This window comes from Capricornis sumatraensis, chromosome 2 (assembly GCF_032405125.1).
Source record: "Capricornis sumatraensis isolate serow.1 chromosome 2, serow.2, whole genome shotgun sequence".
Classification (NCBI taxonomy): Eukaryota; Metazoa; Chordata; class Mammalia; order Artiodactyla; family Bovidae; genus Capricornis; species Capricornis sumatraensis.
Window position 1 is genome coordinate 27,679,435 of NC_091070.1, and position 27,539 is coordinate 27,706,973.

General features: G+C 37.2%; 1 protein-coding gene across 1 annotated transcript in view; it reads left to right on the forward strand.

Annotated features, from left to right (window-relative positions):
• Positions 1-27,539, forward strand: part of KCNH5 (potassium voltage-gated channel subfamily H member 5) — a 367,642-nt gene that overhangs the window by 85,495 nt on the left and 254,608 nt on the right. The window contains exon 7 of the mRNA XM_068965445.1: positions 15,652-16,078. Coding sequence (XP_068821546.1) covers positions 15,652-16,078 — 427 coding nt within the window. The remainder of the gene's footprint in view (positions 1-15,651; positions 16,079-27,539) is intronic.

Genomic DNA, 27,539 nt, shown 5'->3' on the forward strand with positions numbered 1-27,539 from the left:
CTTGCCTGGAGAATCCCATGGACAGAGGAGTCTGCTTGGGCTGTGGTCCATGGGGTCACAAAGAGTCAGACATGAGTGAAGTGACTTAGCATGCACACACAGTGATATATGAACATATTTTCATATGCTTATTTGCCATCTGAGTATCTCCTTTTGTCAGGTGTCTGTTCAGATCTTTTGCTCATTTTTAATGGGGTTGTTAATTTTATTATTGTTGAGTTTTAAGAGTTCGTTGCATATTTTGGGTAATACTCCTTTATTATTTGCACATGTCTTTTGCAAATATTTTCCTCTAGTCTGTGGCTTGTCTTCTCATTCTTTTGACAGTGTCTTTCACAGAGCAACATTTTTAATTTTAGTGAATTCAAGTTTTTTATTTCTTTCATGGATTGTACCTTTGGTGGTATATCTGAAAAATGATTACTGAAGGTCACCTAGATTTTCTCCCATGTTATCTTCTTAGAGCTTTACAGTTTGTGTTTTATGTTTTTGTCTATGATCTGTTTTATTTTTTGAAGGGTATAAGGTCTGTGACTAGATTCATTTTTTTTTCCATTGGATGTCCATGTGTTCTATCAAGATTTGTTGAAAACGATCTTTTCTTTATTGTATTTCCTTTGCTCCTTTGTCAAAGGTAAGTTGACTATATTTATGGGGTTCTGTTTCTAGGCTCTCTATTCTGTACCATTGATCCATTTGTTTATTTTTTTTCCCACCAGTACCACACTGTCTTGGTTACTACAGCTTTATAGCAAGTATTGAAGTTGAGTGTCTGTCCTCTGACTTTGTTCTCCTTCAGTACCGTGTTGGCTATTTTGCACATTTTTTATTCTTCCATATAATCTTTACAATGTTTATTGATATATACAAAACAATTTGATGGAATTCTGATTGAGATTACATTGTAGCTTTAGATCAAGTCTAGAATAACTGACGTCTTCACAATATTGAATGTTTCCGTCCATAAACAAGGCTTATTGCTCCATTTATTTAGTTCTTTGATTTCTTTCATCAGTTTCATAGGTTTCCTAGTGTACAGCCTGTACATATTTTGTTAGACTTATACCTAAGTTTCTTATGCTAATATAAATGGTATCGTGTTTAAAATTTTAAATACCACTTGTTCATTGTTGGTATGCAGGAAAGTGATTGGCTTTTTTATATTGACCATATATCCTGCAAACTTCCTTTAATTGCTAATTAGTTCCAGACTCCTCCTTCCTCCCACCACCCCCAGGTCAGTTTGTTTGGATTTTCTGTGTCCGACTATTATGTCATCTCTAAAGAAAGATATTTTTTTCCCTTCCTAATCTGTATACCTGTTATTTCCTTTTTTTTTTAATGATATGATATAATCTGTAAGGTTTTGTATATGTTCTTTTTCAAGTTGAGAAATTCTTCTCTGTAGCTAGCTTTTTGAGACTTTTTTTTATCATGAGTAATTGCTGCATTTTGTCAAATGCCTTTTCTGCATCTATTGATATAAACATATGACTTTTTCTTCTTTAGTCTGTGATGTTATTGATTACCTTAATTGATTTTTGATTGTTGAACCACCCATGCATACCTAGGATAAATCTTTCTTGGCCATACTGTATGATTATTTCTATATATTGTTGGATTTGATTTGCTAGTGTTTTGTTGAGATTTCTGCATCTATGTATTAGAGATATTCATTTGTAGTGTTCTTTTCAGATACTGTGTTTGTGTATTTGAGTATTGGTATTTGAGTAAAGCTGGCCTCTTAAAACTGGGTTAGAAAGTATTGTTTCTGCTTCTTTTCTGGAAGAGACTGTAGAGAACTGGTATAATTTTTACTTAAATATTTGGTAGAATTCACTCATGAGTTAATCTGGCTATGGGGTTATGTGTTTTGGAAGATTATTAATTATTGACTCAATTTGTTTAATAGATATAGTTCTCTTCAAATAATTATTTTTCTGTGTATATTTGAGTTTTGGTAGATTGTGTCTTTCAAGGAATTGATCCATTTCATTTTGATTATCAAATTTATGGCTACAGAGTTGTTCATATTGTTCTATTATTGTTATAGTTATTATTATTGCAATTGTTGTACTTTAATTGTCTATAGTGTCTGTAGTGATGTCCTATCTTTCATTTCTCATGTTAGTAATTATGTCCTCTTTTTTTCTTGGTTAGTGTGGCTAGAGGTTTTACAATTTTACTGATGCTTTCAAAGAAAAAGCTTTTAAAATTTTGTTGATTTTCTCTACTGATTTCCTGTTATCAATTTCATGGATTTTTGCTCTAATTTTAATATGTTTTTTCTTATTATTATTTTGGATTTAATTTGCTTTTCTTTTTCTAGTTTGCTAAGCTTAGAAATTTAGGTTATTGATTTTATTTCTTTATTACTTTTTAATATATGCATTCTAAGCTGTAAATTTTCCTCTTGAGTACTGCTTTGCTACATCCCACAAATTTTGATAAGTTGTATTTTCAGTTTCATTTAATACAAAGAACAATATGTTTTTCTTGATATTTCTCCTCTGATACATATTTTATTTATAAATGTGTTGTTTAATTTCTACATAGTTTTGTATTTTCCGGTTATATTTGTTATTGATTTCTAGTTTAATTTCACTGTGATCCAAAAGCAGCTGTTGTATGATTTCTGTTGTATTAATTTTTTTAAGGTATGTTTTATAGCCCAGGATATGCTCTATATTGGTAAATGTTTCACATCAGCTTTTTTTTTTTTTTTTGGCTGTTATTGTATAAAGTAGTCAAGGATGTCAATAATAGACTGTTGATTGATGGTGCCATTGCCTTCCACTATGTCCTTACTGGTTTCTTGCCTGTTAGATCTGACTGTCTCTGACAGAGGGATGTTGAAGTCTGTAAAGATAGTAGTGGATTAATCTCATTTGTACTTGAAGTTCTATTAGTTTTTGTTAGGTTCATGCATGCAAGAATTGTTATACCTTCTTGGGGAATTAATCCCTTGATCATTTATATAGCATTCCTCTTTATCACTGAAATTTACTTAACTCTGAAAAGTATAAGATGTTTCTGAATGTGCTGTTTTTTATCACATATATTGTCTGTGATGAAATATATTATTTCTGGGAGGATGTTACCTTCTCCATGGGATTTTCTCTATTTAAGTTTTTTTTTTTTTTCTTTTTAGTTTCTTAGTAGCTTGCTTTAAAAACTTTAGCTGCAATTTTAAGTCCTAGTTAACTACCAGGTCTTTACTTAAGAAAGCCCACTAGTAATCCTAGAGCTTCTAATAACAATAAAAACATTTATATTTTTATTGAGGATTGGATTAGTGGTTTACTAACACTCATCTTTCATCTGTATGCTCAGGGGAAGGTTTACGGGCAACTCTAGTTTTTATGCTTCAATTTTACGTCAAGTTAAGAGGTCAAATACAACAAAGATCTTTAGAAAACCGAGGGTTAGGCCCCGTGCTCATTTCTGGTGGAATAAAAAATAGACGTTATGCTTCTTCACTGCAAAGATTTTATCTTCCTAATATCTTGGATTTGAAGTTCCTGGAACATAGTTGTCACACTATATATATTTCTATTGAAGTGAATGAGACATAAACCATTTCTTGTTAGTAATGAAAAAGACAGGGACAAGGGCAATCTTTGTGACACAACCTTATCTGTGACCCCAAATCCTCCACTCAGAAAATCTAGCATTATCCTTTGGCTACTGTGCTCAACTCTCCATTCATAAGTTTCTTTTCATGAATTTTCATATAAATAATCTTCCAGTCAGATGTCCTACCCTACCAACTTTCAATACATGTTTAGGGGTTACCAAAGGGTTTAGATCCCCAAGCTGGGATCTCTCACTACGAGTACAAAGCATTGTGGACAAACAATACAAAGATGTACAAGGCTTAGTCACTGAACTCAAATGTACCTACCTTCTAGCTTGAGAGTAAAACTTTCGCACAAACTATTTAAAAGTGTGAATAAAAGAGAAGTCAGTGTGAAAGAAGAGATGGGGAAAGGATTTGGGAAATGGATGAGAATCAGCCACAGATTTCAAATTGGAGCAGAGTAGCAGTAGGTTGGACTTTTAAATTCTTTTCCAAGTGGGATTGGTGGCACAGAATGTTATGAAGTTTGGGTAATAAGAAGGTTTAAAGATAGATATCCTTCTTATATTTGAAAAAACTGGTGATATTCCAGGAATATATTCTTTTGCATTAATTGTATACAGAGACAAAACAATCTGTTTAACTGAGTAAATTAGCTTTGGGAGGATAGAAAGTTATAAGCGAAGAGGACAGCAGTGAGATTCCTTTATTAGATTTTTGTTGCTTACATAAATAGAAATTTTTATGTGTACTGATCTTCATTCGTGGTAAATGCTTCCTGTTGTTAAGCATTAGGAAATGACTCTGATATAAAGGCAAAGAAGGGTGAAATATATTATAATATGTATACTATAACTCTTAAAAATTTTGCCTTAATTAACCACAGATACTTGCTTAGAAATTGCTCTTTACTATTTGTATAATAATTATCACTATGCTGAGAATTCATCATTTCCTCATTCTTCTTTGAAGGAAGTTCTAAACTTCCATTCCTACTCCATTAGTCTTTTTATTACTTTATTTTATACTATGGTTTTATCTCTGCTTTCACATAACACGTGCTAACTCACAGGAAACATGGTTACCTTTATATGGAAATTTTTTATCCTTAAGAAATTTGTTTAATATACATTGTGGATAAAGGGTTAAAAACCATTTCTCCTGCATGACAGCTTTACCTTTGGTCAGCTGTCTTCCATTCTTCCTCTCTGGGAACTGACGAAGGAAATATGCTATCTGTGTTTCTAGGCAATATTACTTAGATTTAAAGTATATATATATATATATATATATATATATATATATATATAATGGGTAAATTTCATCTGAACTGCGAAGAACTTTTAATGAGCTATAAATAACTTGACAAGGACACCATAGCTTAAGGGTTCCCTGACTGATACAATTCTGAGCCTATCTCTTATGGAACTCTGAAAGTTATAGTTGTATTGTCATTATAGGTATTAAGTTAGGTAGGGCATGAAGAATCAAAAGCTAGAACTACAAACACAATTCATTGATAAGACAAAGCTGAGCTGTGTTTATTGCTTACCATTTGATGGGAGAACACTATCTTGCGAAGATTTGGTAGCATCTCAGACATTTGATAGTGTCTTCTGAGAAAATGAGAGAATTTATTGGGAACTGGAAGTTTGATTTAAGGTGGATCTTGGGCTTCCCTGGTGGCTCAGAGGTTAAAGTGTCTGCCTGCAATGCGGGAGACCTGGGTTCGATCCCTGGGTCGGGAAGATCCCCTGGAGAAGGAAATGGTAACCCACTCCAGTATTCTTGCCTGGAGAATCCCATGGACAGAGGAGCCTGGCAGGCTACAGTCCACGGGGTCGCAAAGAGTCGGACACGACTGAGTGACTTCACTTCACTTCACTTTTTAAATCAGGAAAGGTTTAGGAGGCTTTGTTAGAATTGGGTAAGGTTTAAGAATCAATCATAGTCCAGGATTGGTGGAAACAGTAAGGTGATGATTTTGAGGCAAAAATTTCAAAGAATCTTAGGGCTTAAACTGTTGATGCTTGCTACTGAAGAGTTAATGGGTCTTTGGGTAGTTCCTATAGTGCATAATAAAACTATTTGCCTGGCAGAAGTCCTGAAGAATACGATCATGCTAAGGAAGACACGAATAGTACCAAGTCATGTCAATATAGATGGTTAATTATGGTTTCAATTCTCTGTGTCCAAGCTAAGTATGGGGCTAGACAATTTCAGTTATTAAGATTTTCAGAGTTGGATGGATTCAGTACCAGCCAGTTGAGTCTTATTTGCTCACTTCTGATTTGTCCCCTGGTGGGAAGTTCACAAGGAACATAGCTCTGAGGACTGCAATAAAGACTGCTCTGAAGTCAGATCCTGAGGAAGAAGATGCCTTGTGTTCCTCTACTCATAAGCAGTGATTTCTGCCCTATATCATTTTTTCTTAATGTATACATTTTATTGAAGTAAAGTTGATTTACAAATTTCAGGTGCACAGCAAGGAGATTCAGTTATACATATACACATATGTTATTTTTCAGATTATTTTCCATTATAGGTTATTATAAAATATTGACTATAAGTCCATGTGCTATACAGTAAAACTTTGTTGCTTCTTACATATCTATTGTTTAAATTAGAAATCTAACATTCTGTTCATGCTAAGTCAAATAAGTGGAATCAAAATGTCATAAGTTTTTTAGTGAGGCAAAAATTCATAAGTTTTCTAAAATATATATAGTATACATACTATTTATATATATGTATACAAAAGTTTTTCTACTACGCTTGATAAAGCCTTGCAAAAGAACATAAAAATATAGATGGAGCAATTGGAAAATATAAACTAAATGAAATGGGAGCATGAATATGAAATAGAGAAAGTGAAACAAGCTAGGTAAAGGTAGAAGATCATCATATAGTCCAGTTGTTTTTAGACATGGCTGCTCATTAGAAACATATCTGGAACTTTGGAGAAAATAAGTAATAACTCAGCTTTGAATTTTTCAAAAAAAATTCCAAGATAATCCTGATATGCACCTGGATTTTAAAAAGTGATTATAGATTTTCCCATTAAATGGTAGTTTTGGTGATATAGAATTCTATTTTTTTTCTGTTGAATTTATCATGATAAATTCTTATAAGGCAAGATAGTGACATATTTCTCAACACAAAAGGTAAACTGCTGCTGCTGCTGCTGCTAAGTCGCTTCAGTCATGTCCGACTCTGTGCGACCCCATAGACGGCAGCCTACCAGGCTCCTCCATCCCTGGGATTCTCCAGGCAAGAACACTGGAGTGGGTTGCCATTTCTTATCTACCAATTGTATATTAAAGTTTATTTTATACATTCATATCTTATCTATTTGGGAGACTGTCTTGTTAAAATGAGACTTCTTTATCTGTTCAGTTCAGTCACTCAGTTGTGTCCGACTCTTTGTGACCCCATGGACTGCAGCACACCAGGCCTCCCTGTCTATCACCAACTCCTGGAGTTTAATGAAACTCATGTCCATTGAGTCGGTGATGCCATCCCACTATCTCAACCTCTGTTGTCCCTTTCTCCTCCCACCTTCAATCTTTCCCAGCATCAGGATCTTTCCCAGTGAATCAGTTCTTCGCATCAGGTGGCCAAAGTACTGGAGTTTCGGCTTCAGCATCAGTCCTTCCAAAGAATATTCAGGACTGATTTCCTTTAGGATGGACTGGTTGGATCTCCTTGTAGTCCAAGGGACTCTCAAGAGTCTTCTCCAACACCACAGTTCAAAAGCATCAATTCTTTAGCACTCAACTTTCTTTATAGTCCAACTCTCACATCCATACATGACTACTGGAAAAACCATAGCCTTGACTAGATGGACCTTTGTTGGCAAAGTAATGTCTGCTTTTTAATATGCTGTCTATGTTAGTCATAACTTTTCTTCCAAGGAGCAAGTGTATTTTGATTTCATGGCTGCAGTCACCATCTGCAGTGATTTTGAAGACCCCCAAAATAAAGTCTGTCACTGTTTCCCCATCTATTTGCCATGAAGTGATGGGACCAGATGCCAAGTATGTATTTATTTTGCCCCCATTTTATGTCATACAAGTATGAAATAATGTGCTCATATATACATATTCTTTCCTCACATTTGTGTCAGTTAGCTTTTTTTCCCTGCATGACAAACTACTCCAAAACTTTATGGATAATTCTATCACCATTTATTTAACTTATTTGTCTGTGTTCTGAGTAATTCTGCTGGCTTTGGCTAGGTTTGGCTCATTTCAACTACGTTCACCCATGCATCCATGGTAGATTGCTAAGATGGCTGGTGGCTAGCTGATCTGGGATGGCTCATGGATAACTTAAAGGACTGTTCTTATGACCTCCCATCCTCCTCAAAACTAGTTGCCATTCGTCATATGACAACTTAGAGTGGCCATAGGTTCTAAGACCATGATTAGAGGTTCTGCTTCTTGAGGTCTAGGCTTGGAACTGGCACAAATGTCACTTACACTATATTCTGTTGGCCAAAGTAGATTATAAAGCCAGTCTAGACTCAAGTCAAGATATGGAAATAGAGTCTATCTTTTGTTGGGAGAAGTTGCAAAGCCATGTGGCTACAGGGTATAGATACAGGGAAGGAAATGACTGCAGCTGCTTTTTTCAAACAATCTACTACACATCCTATATGAGAGAATGTTAGATGTAGGTGGAAAACCAAGCAACTGAATATTATAAGGCTGTATTCCTGTTCTCTCAGCCCCACTTAATTGTTGTATGTCCTTGGATAAGTTATTTGATTACTCCTTTTCTGTTTATGAAGCAATGGGGAAAGAAGGTAGGAAAGAATACTAGCTGAGTTATCTATTATCCTCGGCTTGGATGAGAGAATTGAGTTATATTTTAAATGGATTTATCATTGCAAGACATTATTTTTATGCTAATGACACCCCATGTACTTTTAATGTGGGAATCCACAAAAATACCTTGAAGAGTAAATAACACTGAGATATCTCCAGGATATTGTTCTCTGTGCTCTCATGGCTTAAGGAGCTTGTCAAGTAGGGAAATTGGCTAGAAGGGAAGGCTGATGACTGAAAGTTCTCCATTAGCCCTGCTGTGTTCTATTATGCATTTGATGTGTTTGATGTTCTCTTCCACCAGTGGAACCCCAGGGATTTGTGAGCTAAGAGCTCAGAGGTTGGGATAGAGGCAGAATGCCACTGGAGTACAGATGAGGGCACAGAAAAAATTGGAAAGCATGCAGTGAAATTAAGCAGAAAATGAATGAGCAGACAAAACTGGTTGAAAGTACAGAATCAAGAGCTTGTTATAAATAGGTGGTAGTACAGAAGGAAGTAATTTTATTTTGGACAATCAAAGTATCCAGTGTTACCACATGGGTTAAATTAAAATTCCTAACAGTGGATTAAGTATAATTTGAGACCCAATCTAAAGTTATGAGGGTGAGTTATAAAATAAGTGAAATCTTATTTTGGATTGAGTTGAGTATGACTCCTCTTCTCCTCTCTCCAAATCATATGATGCAGAGGAAATCATTAATCCAGATTATGTACTGTGGTGAAATGTTAACCCTAATGATACAACAGTAACGAATGGATTTTTCTTAACACTTTTTTTCCTGATATTTAAATATACTATACTTTAAAAATTCCATTGATATTACAATCATAAGTAGAGTTCGAGGGATTTTCACAAAGCAAACACACCTAGTAATTCCTAGTAATGCCATATTAGGAAACAGAATATTGCCAGAGCCTATTCAGGCCTTATATAGTCACAATCCCTCCCCAAACAAAGAAAGCCATTTTGACTTCTAATGATTTCTAATCCCTAAGAGTAGTTCCATTTGTTTATAAACTTTTATAAATGGGATCATGCAGTATATAGTCTTTTGTTCAATATGACACTTTTTAGATTTATTCTTGTTATTTCATATACTTCCAGTTTGTTCTTGTTTATTTCTGGATAGTATTTCATCAAGTAAATATGCAATGACTTTTAAAATCATTTCTACCAGAGATGAACATTTGGAATGTTTCAAGTTTTAAGTATTTTATCAAGTTTTAAAAGAAAGTCATTTAACTTTGAATTTTGATTATAGTGATTGCAGTAAATTTTTTTGGATGCAAAACAATGGAGAATGATATAGTTGGAAAAAAAACCTTTCCAAATAAAGCAAACTTCCTTATATCTGTATTACTTATTTTGAATAACAGTTTCTGGTTTCATAAGTAGATGAAAGGGATACTGTGGACAAATTAAAAGGTGAAATTTTGGGGTTGTTTTTGAGAGCAAAAAGTTTGGTTTGACTGGAACATTATTGTTCAGCAAAGTCATGGTTGGAAATGACCCAGGTGTTTAGAGATGGACTTGTAGACCTTGAAGGCCAGTAGACGAGACTGTGTTTAATGTCTATGGTGATCTCCTGGAGGATACACTTGACATTCTTCTGGGAAGATTATTATTGCAATGATTATTGTGATTGAGGACAGGAAGACTGTGCTGCCATTGGCTATCATGGGAAATGCATGTAGAATCTGAAGACTAGGTCTGAGTTATGCTTCCATTCCTTGCTAGCTGTATGACTTTTGACAGGTTGTTTAACCTGTCTGAGCTTCAGTGTCCTCCTATGAACAATGGATATAGGAGTCCTGATATTGTGAGGATGAAATGAGTCGGTCCATGTTAGAGAACTATAGATTCTCCAGGGTTCTAGGGCCTTCACAGACTCCTAAGGGGGTCACTGCTGTGCCTGGGTGGGAATAAGAGGAAAGCAAGCTATTTACTCTTCTTGATTCAGTCTTCTAGAGAATGCTCGTGTTTTAGCCAATACTGTGGGTACTAATGTGATTAGTTAAATAATATATTATGCTCTAGATACAGTGATGTTTAGAATGAGGTCAGATAGTGAAGTGGTTAGGAACAAGGAGTGTGGATGAGACTATCTATAATTGAATCCAGCTCCTCCTCTTACCAGTTACATCAACTTAGCCAAATTACTGTACTTAATTTTTCTAGGCTATATTTTAGTAGTGATACCTATCATATAGGATTGTTAACTATGCTGTCTCCCTGCCCCGTGACACATTCAATTCATCACACTCACAAATACTTGTGTTGTAAAAAGTTTTTCATACATTACTGAATGTATTGATTGCTTAACATATTACTGTGTGCCAAGCTTTGCAATACAATATGCCAACAAATTTGGAAAACTCAGCAGTGGCCACAGGACTGGAAAAGGTGAGCTTTCATTCCAAAACCAAAGAAAGGCCATGCAAAAGAGTGTTGAAACGAATGCACAATTGCACTCATTTCACATGCTAGCAATGTCATGCTCAAAATCCTCCAAGCTAGGCTTCAACAGTACATGAACCAACAACTTCCAGATGTACAAGCTAGCAAGCTGGGTTTAATTGAAAAAAGGCAGAGGAACCAGAGATCAAATTGCCAAAATCCATTGGATCATAGAAAAAGCAAGAGATTCCAGAAAAACATTTACTTCTGCCTCATTGACTATGCTAAAGGCTTTGACTGTGTGGATCATAGCAAGCTGTGGAATATTCTTAAAGAGATGGGAATAAACTGCATAAACTAACCACCTTACCTGCCTCCTGAGAAACCTGTATGCAGGTCAAAAAGCAAAACTTAGAGCTGGACATGGAACAACAGACTGGTTCAAAATTGGGAAAGGAATGCTTCAAGGCTGTAGATTGTCTTCCTGCCTATTTTACTTATATGCAGAGTACATCATGTGAAATGCCAGGCTGACTGAATCATAAGCTGGGATCAAGATTACCAGGAGAAATATCAGTAACCTCAGATATGCAGACGATGCCACTCTTAGGGCAGAAAGTGAAGAGAAACTAAAGAGCCTCTTGATGAAAGTGAAAGAGGAGAGTCAAAAAGCTGACTTAAAACTCAACATTCAAAAAAAGAATATCATGGCATCTGGTCCCATCACTTCATGAAATATAGATGGGGAAACAATGGAAACAGTAAACAACTTTGTTTTCTTGGGCTCCAATATCACTGTGGACGGTGACTGCAGCCATGAAATTAAAAGATGCTTGCTCCTTGAAAGAAAAGCTATGACAAACCTAGACAGTGTATTAAAAAGCAGAGACATTACTTTGCTGACAAAGGTCCATACAGTCAAAGCTATGGTTTTTCCTGTAGTCCTGTACAGATGTAAGAGTTGGACCATAATGAAGGCTGAGTACCCAAGAACTGACACTTTTGAACTGTGGTGTTAGAGAAGACTCTTGAGAATTCCTTGGACTGCAAGGAGATCAAACCAGTCAATCATAAAGGAAATCAGTCCTGAATATTCATTGGAAGGACTGATGCTGAAGCTGAAGTTCCTGTACTTTGGCCACCTGATGTGAAGAGCTGACTCATTGGAAAAGACCCTGATGCTGGGAAAGATTGAGGGCAGGAAAGAAAAGGGGACCACAGAGGTTGAGATGGTTGGATGGCATCAATGACTCAATGGACATGAGTTTGGGCAAGCTCTGGAAGATGGTGAAGGACAGGGAATCCTGGTGTGCTGCAGTCCATGGGGTTGCAAATAGTTGGACATGACTGAGCAGCTGAATAATATCAACAACAAGCTTTGTGATTGATACTAGGTATGTTCTTCAAGTGATTTAGCATTTCCTGGCATGTTGTGCACACAGAGACTTGTAATAAAGTACTATTGTGATGAGTATTGTAATATAGATGAGCAAAGAGTATATAATAACACAAAGGAAGAATAACTTTCACAGTGAGTATGACCATGTAGATGATAGGTTGGGGAGGCAGATGTCAGAGAAATGCATATGGAGGAGAGAGTCTTTGTCACAAACTCTAAGTAAGGCCCTGGCTATCAAGGGAGTGGGAGGGAAGGGTGCTTTAAGCAGAGGGAACAACTTATAATGTAGCATGAAGCAGCATGGGCACTCTGGGAGCTTTACGTAGCTGAGCACGGTGTGAGCCTAGATAGCATGGGGAGGAATTGCTGGGGAGATGCTGACCAGATAGACAGATGCAAGGTCCTGAAGAATTTTTCATGTCAGAGGAAGAAGTAAGGCATAAACACTTAATCCTTTATGTAATGAGCCACCAAAGATTTTAGGTCAGAGAGGGGCATGATTTTATACATATATATATATATGAATATATATATATATATATGTTATATAAAATGATACCAGGCTAGCCTATCCACGGTGATCAGATAAGTAAAGGGGGTGAGAATGGAGGTGGGGTGGCTGATGGAGAGCCTATTCCTGTCACACAGGGAGGAATCTATGAATCCATGACCAAGACATGACCTTGGGAATAGGAAAGAAGGGACATTTTTTGAGAGATTTATTGAGATTTATTGTGAGCAGTGTGAATGCTGAGATCCTCCAAACTTGATAACTGTCTGGGTGTGGCAGGAAAGGGGGTGGGCTTCATAGTGATGTTCACAAGAGAAGCAGATGAAGAACTGATTCAGGAGAAATGAGATTCCCTTTGGGAAGTTTACCTGTTGAACACCTATGGAATACATAAATGGAAATGTGCAGCAGGCATTTGGCTTCTGTATCAGGAATTTAGAGAAAGAGTTTTGTGCTAAGAAGTAAACCTGTGAACCCTTCATGTATTGAAGTCAGTTGAAACTTGGATAGGCAGTGAATCAGCCAGGAGAGGTTGAGGGTAATTGTAATGAGAATCCTAATGCATAATAGAAGCAGGGATAAGGCTAGCCCCAGAAAATGATTTTGCAAGAGATGTCAGCTGGGGAGCTGACTAAGATCTAGGAGGAAGTGGTATCATAGAACCCTTTACAATTCTTACCAAATATTTTGTAATATTGAAATGATATTGAACATGGCTACAGAAAATGGTGCTTTTTGATTGATTGGCGTCTAGAGCAGGTGGTCTTCAGGGTGGATCACCTTTTCTTGTAGAGATCTGCCCACATCAGAGGTCAAGAGAGTATGTTCTTCCATCATTTGGCCTTAATTCTAGTAGGTCCTGATTCTTTACAGTCTAGCTGAAGGTTATGGTTATTTTTTAGTTTGATTTGGGGATAAAGACTCCGTGTCTTTTTCCTTTGTTTTTAGAAAAAATATTATAGTAGAAATAAATTTTCTCTGTAGTATTTAAATAGAAGTACCACGGTTCTTTAAAAAATTGGAGCCAAGTGGAAGAAAACATCTACAGCACTGTATTTATTTTTAAAATTAACCCTGTTTGAGTTCATGCATTTTGACTACAGGTTTCTTTAGAGCAGAAGCAAGGCATATTTGTCTTAATGTCCCCAGGGCCCAACTCATAGCCTGACATATAGAAATGCTTGATAAATACTTATTTTGGTCTTCTTGTTCATAATTACATAGTTCCTTTGATTTGAGAGCTTCCAGACTCTCTTGAATCTTCTTACCTCTCAACATCTCATGTCACTGAATGATGCCACTCATCATCTGAATTTTATTAATGCTACCCTTTTGAAGTGTTTGAAGTTCAATATCTCCCCTCCCCCAAGTGTTCAAGTGAAATAATAATTGATTTAAGGCCGTGTATATGCCACAGCCTTTGAGAGTAGGAATCTAAATAGAGCCAGGCCTAAGGATATTGAGCTTGAGACTGAAAACTGAGACAGGATGCTCCTGTTCCTCTTTTGCTTCCTCTAGGTCTCCTGTTTCTACTTCTCTTTGTTTTCACTCTCTCTATATCACATTTTTCTTTTTTAAAATTTCAAACATATACCATCATATAGAGTATGATAAAATGCATTCTTAACCTTTTTCACTGTAACTGTATAACGCTATAGTTAGAGTCTCATTAATAGTGCATCTGCTCTACTTTACCAGATTGTTCTTCTATGTTGGTCAGAATTAAGCTCAGATTAGGTAAAGAATCTACCCAATTCAGGGGACCTGGGTTTGATCCCTGGGTTGGGAAGATCTTCTGGAAAAGGGAATGGCTATCCATTCCAGTGTTCTTACCTGGAGAATTCCATGGACAGAGGAGCCTGGTGGGTTACAGTCCACGAAGTCACAAAGAGTTGGACATAACTGAGCAGCTGACACTTTCACTTCACTTTCAGATTGCGTTAGATTCCTTGTCTCGCCTCTGGGAGACAGAATTAGCAGTAAGGAAGTCATGGACTCTGCGAGACTTGAGGTCATGATCAAATGAGAGAGTCCTGGGTCACTGCTTTGTCTTCCTCTCCTGCATCAGGAATGACATTAACCTCTCTGAGTGGCTTATTGCATGCTTTGCAAAAAAAGTAACTTTGGGAACTTCATGGACTGAATAAAGTCTATGGTGTGTTGAATAAAGTCTATGCTGTATTTCCATTTGGATAATGCTCTATTTGGTATTTTGAGCTTCTCAACAGAATATGAATCTTCTTGCTGCTATTCCCTTATAGTATTCTTTTCTATGACTATTGCTAGAGGATGATAGGATTTCGTAGGTATCCCATTCTAGGTTCAAGTCTTCACTTTTTCACAGCTCTACAAATTTAGTGATTTTCATAACTGGCAGGAGGTGGTAGAAGCAGCAGTGACATTTGCTCATTCTTCTGATATAATATACGCAAAAATATTTCCTGTTTGCTTGACAGTAAAACTAGGATTCCTTTTTTCAGAAGTTTTGCTGTTCATAATGTTTATAAAGTAAGAAATAAAATAAAATCTTTTAGAGTAGAGGAAACATTTTACAAGAAGAAGAAATGAAAGGTCTGAGTTTATCACCCTATTTCTATACTCTGTGTATTGCATGTGAGCTATTTTCTTCTTTGGTTTTTCTCTGTGCTATTTATACTCCCCTTATGAGAATAAACTGGGTCTTACCTAATGAAACTTTTTTGTAAGTCTAATAATTCACAAATATCTTATTTCCTTGTGGGAAGGAATCTGCACATAAAAACTTTCTTTATCTTTTAAACATTTTTGTTGGCTTAAAGTCAGAGCTGTATTATGTATGTGTATGTTCTTAGTATATAAACTGTGCTTGAGTTCATTAAGGTGAGCCATTGTTTGTTTTCCCCAGCCTTTGCTTTTCTGAAAATGTTGTATCATTTCTTTTCGTTTATTCAGGGAATCAGCAGTCTCTTCAGTTCTTTAAAAGTGGTGCGTCTCTTGAGACTGGGCCGTGTTGCCAGGAAATTGGACCATTACCTGGAGTATGGAGCAGCCGTCCTTGTGCTCCTGGTCTGTGTGTTCGGACTAGTTGCTCACTGGCTGGCCTGCATATGGTACAGCATTGGGGACTACGAGGTCATCGATGAAGTCACGAACACCATCCAGATAGACAGTTGGCTCTACCAGCTGGCCTTGAGCATTGGGACTCCATATCGATACAATACCAGTGCAGGGATATGGGAAGGAGGACCCAGCAAGGATTCCCTGTATGTGTCCTCTCTCTACTTTACCATGACAAGCCTTACAACCATAGGATTTGGAAACATAGCTCCTACCACAGACGTGGAGAAGATGTTTTCAGTGGCCATGATGATGGTTGGCTGTAAGTATCTTTTCTGTTTTTTTTTTAAAAGTATTATTGTTGGCAGCTCTTCAGCTCCAATCTTGGATAGGAGTAAAATGAAGCTACTTTGTCTTCAGAGGGATGTTCAGTCCATTTCATTTACCTTGCTTTAATTTTTATTCAGCCTTAGAAAATAGAAATGCAAACTGATATATTTTACTCTTTAGAATGTATTAGCACACGAAAAACAGTATGAATGGAGTGATAAAAAAATCAGAATGGTATTTCTTTGATTTAATTCTGTTTATAGCATTGTTCCCAGCAGAGCTATTTCCAAAGAAAGAGCAACATCAAGAAAGACAGTGTCTGGCATATTCCATAGGTTTTGTTGGCAATGCACTAAATTATGAAAAGTAGACAGGATGTGATGTGAGATAGCCTGTTTATAAAATGTTTTAGTTAATAGTCTTATGTAGGCTTTTACAATTTAGACTAGTAAAAGTGTTTATAAATCTAGTCTCCATTACAGAATTCTAGGTGGAATATATGCCAGGTTGAGAGAATGAAGGGATTAGTAGTTGTCAGAGCATTCAGCAATGATGAATGTGTCTAGGATGAGGCATGCAGACCTGAGTACCAAACGACTTGATGATGTTCTTGGGAGTAGGATGCTTCTCTACAGGAGTGAAGGACCAGGTATTCTATCACCATCATCAGACTGAGATTGGACAATACAGGAGATCAGAACATTAAGGAAATGTATGCAAAAGAAGCTGTTGAAAAAGGAGATTTTTAGGGAGACTTCACCACCATATACACCATGTGTCACATTGACTTGGATGATTTATCCAAGCCTAGTTCTGAGACCTGGAATAACCTTAGGACTGAAGTTATGATTAGTGTTACTATGTAGCCTTTGGGTCATGTTAATTGTTTTTGGTCTAAGCCATCCTTTTTGAGATTCCATGTTATGCAATTTTATATTTTGACATTAATGGGAAAAATGTTAGAGTCTAGGAATGTCATTTGACTTGTGGAAGGTCAGTATATTGGGTCTAAATAAGGTATTTTGCAGAGTTCAGAATGTCTGCAAGTTACTGGACACTGATGTTAACAGTGTTTAGTTTTCCATACTCTTTTAATTGGGTACAGAAACAAGAACACACAGATTCTCTTTGCTGCTTAAAAGTGCGAGAGGTAGAGTGTCAATTCCAAGTGATGTTTGCTCCACAGGCTTTTCGGAGGAAAGTGTTCTCACAACAAGATCTTGATGATCTCTTAATTAAACTGCTGCCTACATACTGAAAGTGTTAAGATGTATTGGCAGAAGAGGTGCTTTATAAATTCAGAGACAGCATTTTGTCAGATATAGTATTTATTATTATACTACTTTTTAATATTTATATAATGCATTTTGCCTTATACTTGAACATGGTAAAGTAAAAAAAAAATCATTTTGAAGTAATTATAGACTACTGAAATTTGCAAAGATAGTCTAGTGGAAGGGGAGGATAAGACAAATTGGGAGAGGAATGACATTTGTACATTATTGTGTGTTAAAAAGGCAGATAGTGGGAACCTGCTGTATAGACCAGGGATCTCAGTTTGGTGCTCTATGATAACCTAGAGGAATGGGATGTAGGGGTAGGGAGGTGGGAAGGAGGCTCAAGAGGGAGGGGATGTGTGTATACATATAGCTGGTTCTGGTTGTATAACAGAAACAGCACAACATTGTAAAGAAATTTAACTCAAAATAAAAAAAAAAAGAAAGAATAGTGAGGACTTTGTGCTCCTCCCTTAGTTTCCTACAATAGTTATATCTTATAGGGCTCTAGTACAGCATCAACACTGGCTGTGATACAGTGTGTGGATAGCTCTCTGTTGTATTACCACATTTGTGGATTCCTGTAACCACTGCTGAAATCAAAACACAGAATTATTCTGTTACCTCAAAGATCTCCTTCATGTCACACCCACCCCTTCCCCCAAGCCTCCCTAACCCTGGCAACTACTGAACTGTTCTTTATCTATATAATTTTGTGATTTTGAAAATGTTACATAAGTGGAATCATGCAAAATGTGGTTTTCTGAAATTGGTCGTTTCCACTCAGTCTCTTGAAATCTGTCTAAGTGGTTGAGTGTATTAATAGTTTGTTCCTTCTTATTCCTGAATAGTATTTCATGGTTTGGGTATACTGCTGCTTAATCATTCATCCACTGAAGGACATTTTGATAATTTCCAGTTTTTGATTATTATAATAAATAAATTCACTAAATTCATTGCTAAAGGGCTTTTGTGAAAAGAACATTTTCAAAGTTTAGTTCTGAAACAGTTGTGGAGAATAGCATACCTTGTTTGTGTATAGTTTTTTGTTTGGACATAACTTTTCAGTTCTCTGGGATAAATATCCAGAAAAGAAATTTCTTGGACAAATAGTGTTCTATTTTTATAAAAGAACTTGTCAAACTATTTTTCAGAGTAGGCATATTAGCGTAGTTTAATTTTTCAACAAGACAATAACAGAAAAATAAAATCTATGTAGAGCTGAAGGACACCATTATTCATTTTGTTTCTCAGACCCCACCTGGGAATTATCTTAGATTCATATTTTTCTTATGTATTACATCTATTCATAACAACTCTTGTTGACTTTACCATTAAAGTATATTTGATTATTTCTCTGCACTTCTGTAGCTTACTATCCAAGATAAACTAATAATCTTCTATATGTTGCTTCTATTTTTACCCTTGACTCATAATCTCTGCTCAGAAAGTAAGAACACATTGTTCCTGTGTTCAGAGTCTTCCAGTGTTTTACATTGCATTTCAAATAAAATCCTGATCTCCCACCCCTTCAATCAAAGCTTTAATGGTCTGGCCCTCACCTGCCTTACTCACCTCACTTCTTACCATTCCCACTCTTGCTTATCCTACTCAATCCATGCCAACCATATTGTTGTACACATCAGAAAATAGTACCGTCTCAGGTTCCTTGTACTGCTTCCCCCACTGCTTATAAACCCTTCCCCTGACTTATGCCTCAGTTCAGGCAGGTCTCCAATCAAACCACCTCTCCAGAAATTCTTCTCAATGCTACCCACTGCAATGCCAACCACTCTTGTTCTCTTCCCTTTAATCTTTTCTTTATTGTACCTACAAGGCCTGAAACCATTTTTACTCTGTTTTCCTTTTCTTCAGAGTGTAAGCTCCATGACAGTATGGCCTTTGTCTGCTTTTTTTTTTTTGGTCTCTATATACTCAACTTCTAAACAGTTCTTAATGCTGTGCCTAATCAAAATGTGTTGTATGATGAATGAAGTTGAAGATGTCCCTGATGATCGTAATGAAAATCTCCAGTCCTTGATTGCACCCCATTTGGATCTCTGATGAACACACATGCCAGAGGAAAGCACACTTTGAATTGCAGCCGTGATTCCTTTGTGAAAGCCTGGTGAGCTCGCCTCCATCGTCTGCCCGTGGTAGTGCAGCAGCTACTTCAGCAGATTGTTGCTGTTGTCGTTTCGTTGTTAAGTCCTGTCCGACTCTTTTGCGACCTCGTGGACTGTCGCCTGCCAGGCTCTTCTGTCCATGGGGTGTCCCAGCCTGAAGCTTCTCATGTGGCCTGGTAATGAGTTCTGAGAGGCGAGGCAGTAGAGTCACCAACAACCATCTCTCCCACTGTAGTTTTTGTTTTTTACCAGAGATAGTACGTGCGCGCGTGTGCGTGCGTGTGTGTGTGTGTGTGTGTGTGTGTGTGTGTGTGTGTGTGATGGACAAGGGGGGAAGGAGATAAAAAACAGGTTTGTGCTTTCAGTTGTGCTAGGATTCCAGTCAGTCTGCTGGCTGCTTGAAACTACCACCTCTAGAAATTTTCACATAGGTTCAGTTGAGTTTTCAAAACGTCATTTAGTTCGCTGTTGGCCTCCTTCTTCCCTACTTCATGTATAGCCAGTTATATTGCTATATCAACATTTCTTTCTCCTGTCTCCTTCTCTTCAGTTCCTGTCTTGATTTCAAGACGATTTGGGCAAAAAGTGGATCCTTTCCCTTCTTGAGTTTCTGCTATATCTCCTTTCAAACCTGAATAAACCAATTTCTGATATCTTTTGAGTTTGGTTTTCTTTTTATGCCTCTGAAAAAATCCATCTTCTGTAGCCACAGTGTTCCAAGGAGATGCCTTTTAATTTCCTTCTTAGTCCTTGGGTTCTTGGTAATTTCATGGAATGCTTCCTTTGAAGCAACCCAAGAAGATGATTGAAAACTGTTAAGTGCCATGAAGTGTTACAGTAACTTCCCACAATTCCAAATCTTATTACACACATGTGTACGAAATATCAGCCAAATGTGGCTGTTGCAGCTATTTGTGTTCTTAATATAATTTTTTTCCAATATAATTATTTTCCTGTGACAGCACCAAGGAAAACAGAGGAAAACAAACCTAGTAAGTGTTCTTAGAACCTAGAAGTGTTATCAGCCTCAGACTTATCCACAGATAGTGCGCATGTGTGTGTGTGTGTGATGGACAAGGGGAGGAAGGAGATAAAAAACAGGTCTGTGCTTTCAGTTGTGCTAGGATTCCAGTCAATCTGTGCTGGCTGCTTGAGAAGCACCACCTGTAACCTTATAACTCAATAACTGAGAAAGACGTTTTTCAGAAGGTTGATGGAGATACCAACTGCCTATTTTCTGTTGAGAAAGTAATCACTGCTTGTAAATGATAGATTCTTTTTTTTCTGGAGAAAGCCACCTGAAACTTTCATGCCTTCCAGCAAAGTTTAAAAATTTAAATGGCAGCAATTCCAGTTCCTAGAGCCTTTCAGAACCTTCTTCTTTCTTTTTTTTTTTTTTTTCCTTCCTTCTTCCTTCTTTAACGGCCTGTCTTCTCAGACTCCTCAGTTCTTTCTCCCTGATGCTGAATTGTGTGAACTCTGTCCTGGACCACACTCTCAAGATTCTCCTTGTTGATATCATAGTTTTTGACCATGGCCTCCCTTCAACCTCAGGCACCTTCTGTTTCCTCTTGATACCTTCTGTGTCAGCAGTGTCCCAGGGTATTTCTCTTTTCTGCTACCTAGGGATTTCTTAGGCTTAAATTTAGTGTGCTTACATTTGCTTCTGCTCAGATTCCAGATCTGGAAGGGTTGTTTCTTACATAGGTCTATTACCATGTGTTCTTTTTCTCAGATTTATCTTTTCTTCTATGCTCTATGCCTTGAGTGCCCCCGCTTGGTTCTGGAAGCAGCCATTACTACCCCAGGACAGTCAGCCCCTCCTCATTCGTCTGTCTAATCATGAATGAACCTAACTACTCTGCTAATAGTCACTAATCACCACTAAAGGGCTTTTGTGAAAAAGAGAATTTTCAAAGTTTAGTTCTGCAGTAGTTGTGAAGAGCAGCATACCTTTTCTTTTTTAGATCAAAATGTGGGTAATCTCTGCCAGTTTGCTCAGTAAATAAATACTTAATGATGCCTTCCTAAAATGCTTTCTATTCCATTTCATTCATACAATCTTATTATTGAGCCCCTAATAACTTTCTTTTTTTCTGAAGATTAGCAGACTAATTTTGCTTTTCTATTCAGAAAACACCTTCATATGCTGATGACTTGTTTTGATTGCTATAAAACAAAGGAACATGAGTTATAAAATTTTCTGATATAATTATCCTTTTTGCCTTAATATTTTTATGAATCCTCTTTTAAAGATGTGTTAGGTAGTTAGAATAGAAAAAAGGAGTCCAAAATGGTGGTGGCTAAAAGAAAGAAGGGAAAAGTCCATGAAAATAGAACAAAGGAAGATCCGAGGACCAGAGTGAGGACCTCAGGTAAAACAAACAGCCCTCCTGGCAACCCAGTTTACATAGGGCAGGCTCAGGGGAAGGAGAAAAACATAAAAAGAGGAGCCAAAATTGAGCCGGGGCTTCTCTTCTCTTTGCGTCTTTTGGGTCAGCTTGCCCACATGCCTCAAGGATGTGTTTTGCTTTGCTTGCCAAATAAAACTGAGCTGTAACATGGAGCTGTAACACTGGTTTGTCTGTCGGTTCAAATTTTTGCTGTGGCGAGACAGAACCGAGGAAATGACACACTCCCTCTGACAGAAGTATCAAGAAAACAATTGCTTAGCTCTTGCTTCATTACTAAATAATCACATAAATTGCATTTTAGCTTATTCTAACCATTGTAAAAAACTCTACACTTGTGTTTTTCATTACAGCTTTATAAAAAAAGAAACATAAAATAAGAATGTTTTATATAACTTTTGCCATAAATTATGTTCAACCAAAATTTTCTTTTCATTTGCTTTGTTTCGTTTTAATATATTATAAAATATTATACATGTTAGTAAACATGTTAACAGCCTATTTCAAAGGTCTATAAATACTTGGGTATTTATTTTATTTAAAAACAGTTTTCACTTTTTCCATTGTTGCCTGCTTAGTTGCCAATTGAAGCAGCCTGACTCATGGAGTCTATAATGATCAGAATCTGTCCTGGTAGGATGCCATACAAAGTAAGCCTTTAAAAGTAAAACAAAGCAAAACAAAAACTACAAATGTGAAAACTGCCTGGGCTTAACTGGAAGAGAGGAAACCCAGTCATAACAATGCTACTGTAATTTTTAAATGGTCTGTAATTGATGATAGCTCCAACAGTCTAAGAACTTTCTATAATTGACTGGTATGGTTTATAATGCATCATGAAAATGGTTTAACACATTTAGAAGAATAGCAGGACCATCTGCCAGTGGGATATGTATGACAGGAAATTCAGATCTCCACGAGGGTAGTTAAGAGAGACCTGGGAGCAGTTAGTTACACACTGGTCACTCAACATCATGCAGAGGAGACAGATGCCACACATATTCTCTAGTACGTGGGCTTATTTAGCACACTCAGTGGAGTTTAGATAAAAGCCAATCTGAGAGTGTGGTGTTGTACTTACCCCGCTCCATAGGAAACAGAAATAAATGCAAGATGGTGAGACTCAGAGACTGTAAAAATATATTAATAGAATAAGCTGGAGCAAAGGTCTGTGTGACCTTGGATGGCTTTGGATCTCTTTAGATTTTAATTTTTTCAAGTGCAAAATGCAGAAATTGAAATAAATAACTTTTAAGGTCTCTTTCAGTACTGACATTCGATATATCTGAGGTTTGGTTAGTATAGTTATGACCCTGTTCTTAGACTTGGACTGGTTATTGGAGATGAGGTTAATATGGAAAAAGAAGAGGTGTCACTTAAAAGTTTAGGACTTTTCATGTACAGTGCATACTTTGTTTTATAGAGAGTATGATATGTCTTGTACAGAATATATTCAGTAATGAGTTGAGAGGGAAGACTGCCAAGGGATATTATGGAGAAAAGAAATTAAGCTTTTGGAAATAACAGCGTTTTACCCTATAGAAGGTAGGCAGCTTGAAAGACTGAAAGATGTTTGCCTCAGGATAAAGGAATGGACCCAGGGAGAATGCCCAGTGGGACTCAGGGATATTTGGTTTGAATATCTAGGCAGGGTTAAAAGTTGTTAACCTTTTAAAAGGGTTAAGAGTTGTTATGCTTCTCCAAAAAATTTTAAAAAATTTGTCTATAAATCTTAACATGAGACTTTAGGTGACACAGATATAATAATAAGTTATGTGTTAAATTTTTTCTTTACTATTGTGGTATAGTTAGGACATAGAGTGTGGACATGCTGATTTTCATTTCTGGTTTTAGTTTAGCCAGATGGAGAGAGCTTTAAGCTTAATGTTTATTTTGGAAACTGGGTCAGTTCTTTCTATCTGCTTTACCCTTGCTTGTAAAAATACTTTTTTCTTCCCTTTTCTTTAATGAGCTTAATATCCCATGAAGAAACATATTTTGTGGAGCCCAAAGTTCAGGGTTCAGTTCAGTTCAGTCGCTCAGTCGTGTCCAACTCTTTGTGACCCCATGAATCGCAGCATGCCAGGCCTCCCTGTCCATCACCAACTCCCGGTTATAGGCACCTTTTTTATGGTTTATTAGTTTCAGATATACAGTCCGGTAGTTTGAAAACTGTTTGAAAATTGTCCTGTTTGTCATGTGTTTAGTACAAAGTATTGTGCCTAGTTGATGAAAGTGAAATTATTTGTTGCTCAGTTATGTCTGACTCTTTGCAACACTATGGACCATAGCTGACCAGGCTCCTGTGTCCTTGGAATTCTCCAGGCAGGAGTACTGGGGTGGATAGCAATTCCTTTCTCCAGAGGATCTTCCATCCCAGGTATTGCATCCAGGTCTCCTGCATTGCAGTCAGATTCTTTACTGTCGGAGTCAATAGGGAAGCCCTAGTTGGTAGATGCGGAGAAGGCAATGGCACCCCACTCCAGTACTCTTGCCTGGAAAATCCCATGGATGGAGGAGCCTGGTAGGCTGCAGTCCATGGGGTCGCTAGGAGTCGGACACTACTGAGCGACTTCACTTTCACTTTTCACTTTCATGCATTGGAGAAGAAAATGGCAACCCACTCCAGTGTTCTTGCCTGGAGAATCCCAGGGACGGGGGAGCCTGGTGGGCTGCCCTCTGTGGGGTCTCACAGAGTCAGACACGACTGAAGCGACTTAGCACCAGCAGCAGCAGTTGGTAGATGTGCTCATTGAACATATGTTGAAAAAAAAATAATAAAAAAATGTTCACCTAGTTTAGCTTGAGGAATCCAGGAAGGTTTCTAGGTGGAATTGACTCTTGAGCTCAGGATGCAAAAGCAAGTAGGTAAATGAGGCAAGACTAAGGTACTTTCCAGGGAAAGGGAACTTATGTGAAAAAACACAGGAATGAACTGAGTTGATCTATCTGCTGTTCTCTGCGTATTTCACTTTAGCTTGAATGGAAAGTAGGAGGAAGGTGAGGAAGAAAGGTACCAAGATGCCAAAGGCCTTGTATAGTTTGAGAAGGATTTGGTCATTTTTGCTGATGGTTATAAGATAAATAAGGATTTTATTGTTCAGTGTGGAAGATAGATTGAAGGAGATGCAGGCTGTGGGCAAAGAAACCAGTTAGGGTTCTCTTGGAGTAATCCAGGAAGACATAAACTGAGTTGGTAGAGATATGATGGATGATACAGCTTAGAACTGGCAAAATCTTCTATTTTTTTATAAAGGGCCAGATAATTGTCTTAGGCTTCACAGGCTAATGTCTCTTTTGAAACTACTCATCTTTGCTGTTGTAGTGCTAAAGCAGCCAGAGAAAGCATACAAACAAACGAGCCTGCTACATTCTAATAAAACTTTAAACAGATATAGATGGCCAGAGTTGGCACATGGCCCATAGTTGCCCATGATCTAGCATAGGCAGTTTGGCTTATAAAAAGACCTTGAACTTTGAAATCAGACAAATCTAGGTTCATTTTTTATCTTTTATTAAGAAATTGCATTAATTATCTAAACTGTCATCTATAAAATGGAGATAATAGGCCCTACATACAGAGTCATTTGAAATGCTAAATAAGGGATTGTATGTAAAATTCCTGGCATGCTGCAGTCCATGGCGTCGCAAAGAGTCGACATGACTGAGCGACTGAACTGAACTGATGTACAGTTCCTGAAACATTTAAGTTGTTTTGGTGAATGAATGAATGAGTGAGAGTAGAAAGAAGAGTTCAAAAGGACTTGTAGATTTCTGGCTAATTCCGATGAGAGAATGACAAAGCTCTTTCTAAGGTGGGAAAGAAGGGGCAGGTTATACTGGGACAAGAGGGCAGTTCATTTTTGGAGATGCTGAGTGTGAGGGATTTGCAGGTCATTTGTTAGAAATGTCCACTAGGTTAGAAGTGATAAAATTTAGAAGTGTGGCTTTCAATTTCAAGAAAATACATATTTGGTTATTATATATGCATGGGATTTTCTTTCATGTTACAAAGTAGAAGACAAAAAAATGATTTTGAGAGAAGCTTTTAATGAAAGTCTGCTTTCTAAGAACAGGTATGTTAGTCAGGGGAGGATTTTATTTTATATTTAGTTGGAGGATATTTGTTTTACAATGTTGAGTTGGTTTCTGCCATACAACAACTTGAATCAGTCATATCCCCTCCCTCTGGAGCTGTTCTCCCCTTTCCCAGTCAGGGGAGAATTTTATTTACTGATGACAACAAGATACTTTGGGACCTTTAAATAAATTTAGTTTTGATTTTCATGATTGTGTATATTGCCTGGGGCAGGTTGTTGCTTTAAAGGGAAAGTGGTGCTCTGCTATAGAGAAACATTGAGGACTTAATGATCCTTACATATGTAGTATCAAGGATCAATGAACATATGATTTAAATTTTGATGGAGATAAAATAGTTAGATTTTTTCCCCCTATGTATTGAAAGACTAACAAATTCAAAGATGACTATATTTAGAACATGTTAAGATAAAAGTCATCCACAAAGACCTTTGTTGTTGTTCAGTCACCAAGTCATGTGTGAATCTTTGCAACCCCATGGACTGCAGCATGCCAGGCTTCTCTGTCCATCACCAACACCCGGAGAATGCTCAAACTCATGTCCATTGAGTTGGTGATGCCATCCAACCATCTCATCCTCTGGTGTCCCCTTCTCCTCCTGCCTTCAATTTTTCCCAGCATCAGGGTCTTTTCCAATGAGTCAGTAATTTGTATCAGGTGGCCAAATTATTGGAGCTTCACTTTCAGCAATGGTCTTTCTAATGAATATTCAAGACTGATTTCCTTTATGATTGATTGCTTTGATCTCCTTGAAGTCCAAGGACTCTCAAAGGTCTTCTTCTACACCACAGTTCAAAAGCATCAGTTCTTTGATGTTCAGCTTTCATTATGGTCCAACTCTCACATCCATAAGTGACTACTGGAAAAACAATATCTTTTGACTAGATGGACCTTTGTCAGCAAAGCAATGTATCTGCTTTTAATATTCTGTCTAGGTTTATCATAGCTTTTCTTCCAAGGAGCAAGCATCTTTTAAGCTCATGGCTGGTCACCATCTGCAGTGATTTTGCAGTCCAAGAAAATAAAGTCTGTTATTGTTTCCATTGTTTCCCCATCTATTTGCCATGAAGTAATGGGACTGGATGCCATGATCTTAGGTTTTTGAATGCTGAGTTTTAAGCCAGCTTTTTCACTTTCCTCTTTCACTTTTATCAAGAGGCTCTTTAGTTTCTGTAAGCTTTTAGTTCCTCTTCGCAGATGGTGTCATCTGCATATTTGAGGTTATTGATTTTTCTCCCAGCAATCTTGATTCCAGCTTGTGCTTCATCCAGCCTGGCATTTTGCATAATTTGCTCTGTATATGAGTTAAATAAGCATGGTGACAATATACAGCCTTGATGTACTCCTTCCCAATTTGCAACCAGTCTGTTGTTCCATGACCAGTTCTTACTGTTGTTTCTTGTCCTGCATACAGATTTCTCAGGAGGCAGGTCAGGTGGTCTGGTATTCCCATCTCTTGAAGAATTTTCCACAGTTTGTTGTGATCTACACAGTCAAAGGATTTGGTGTAGTCAATAAAGCAAAAGTAATTTTTTCTGGAA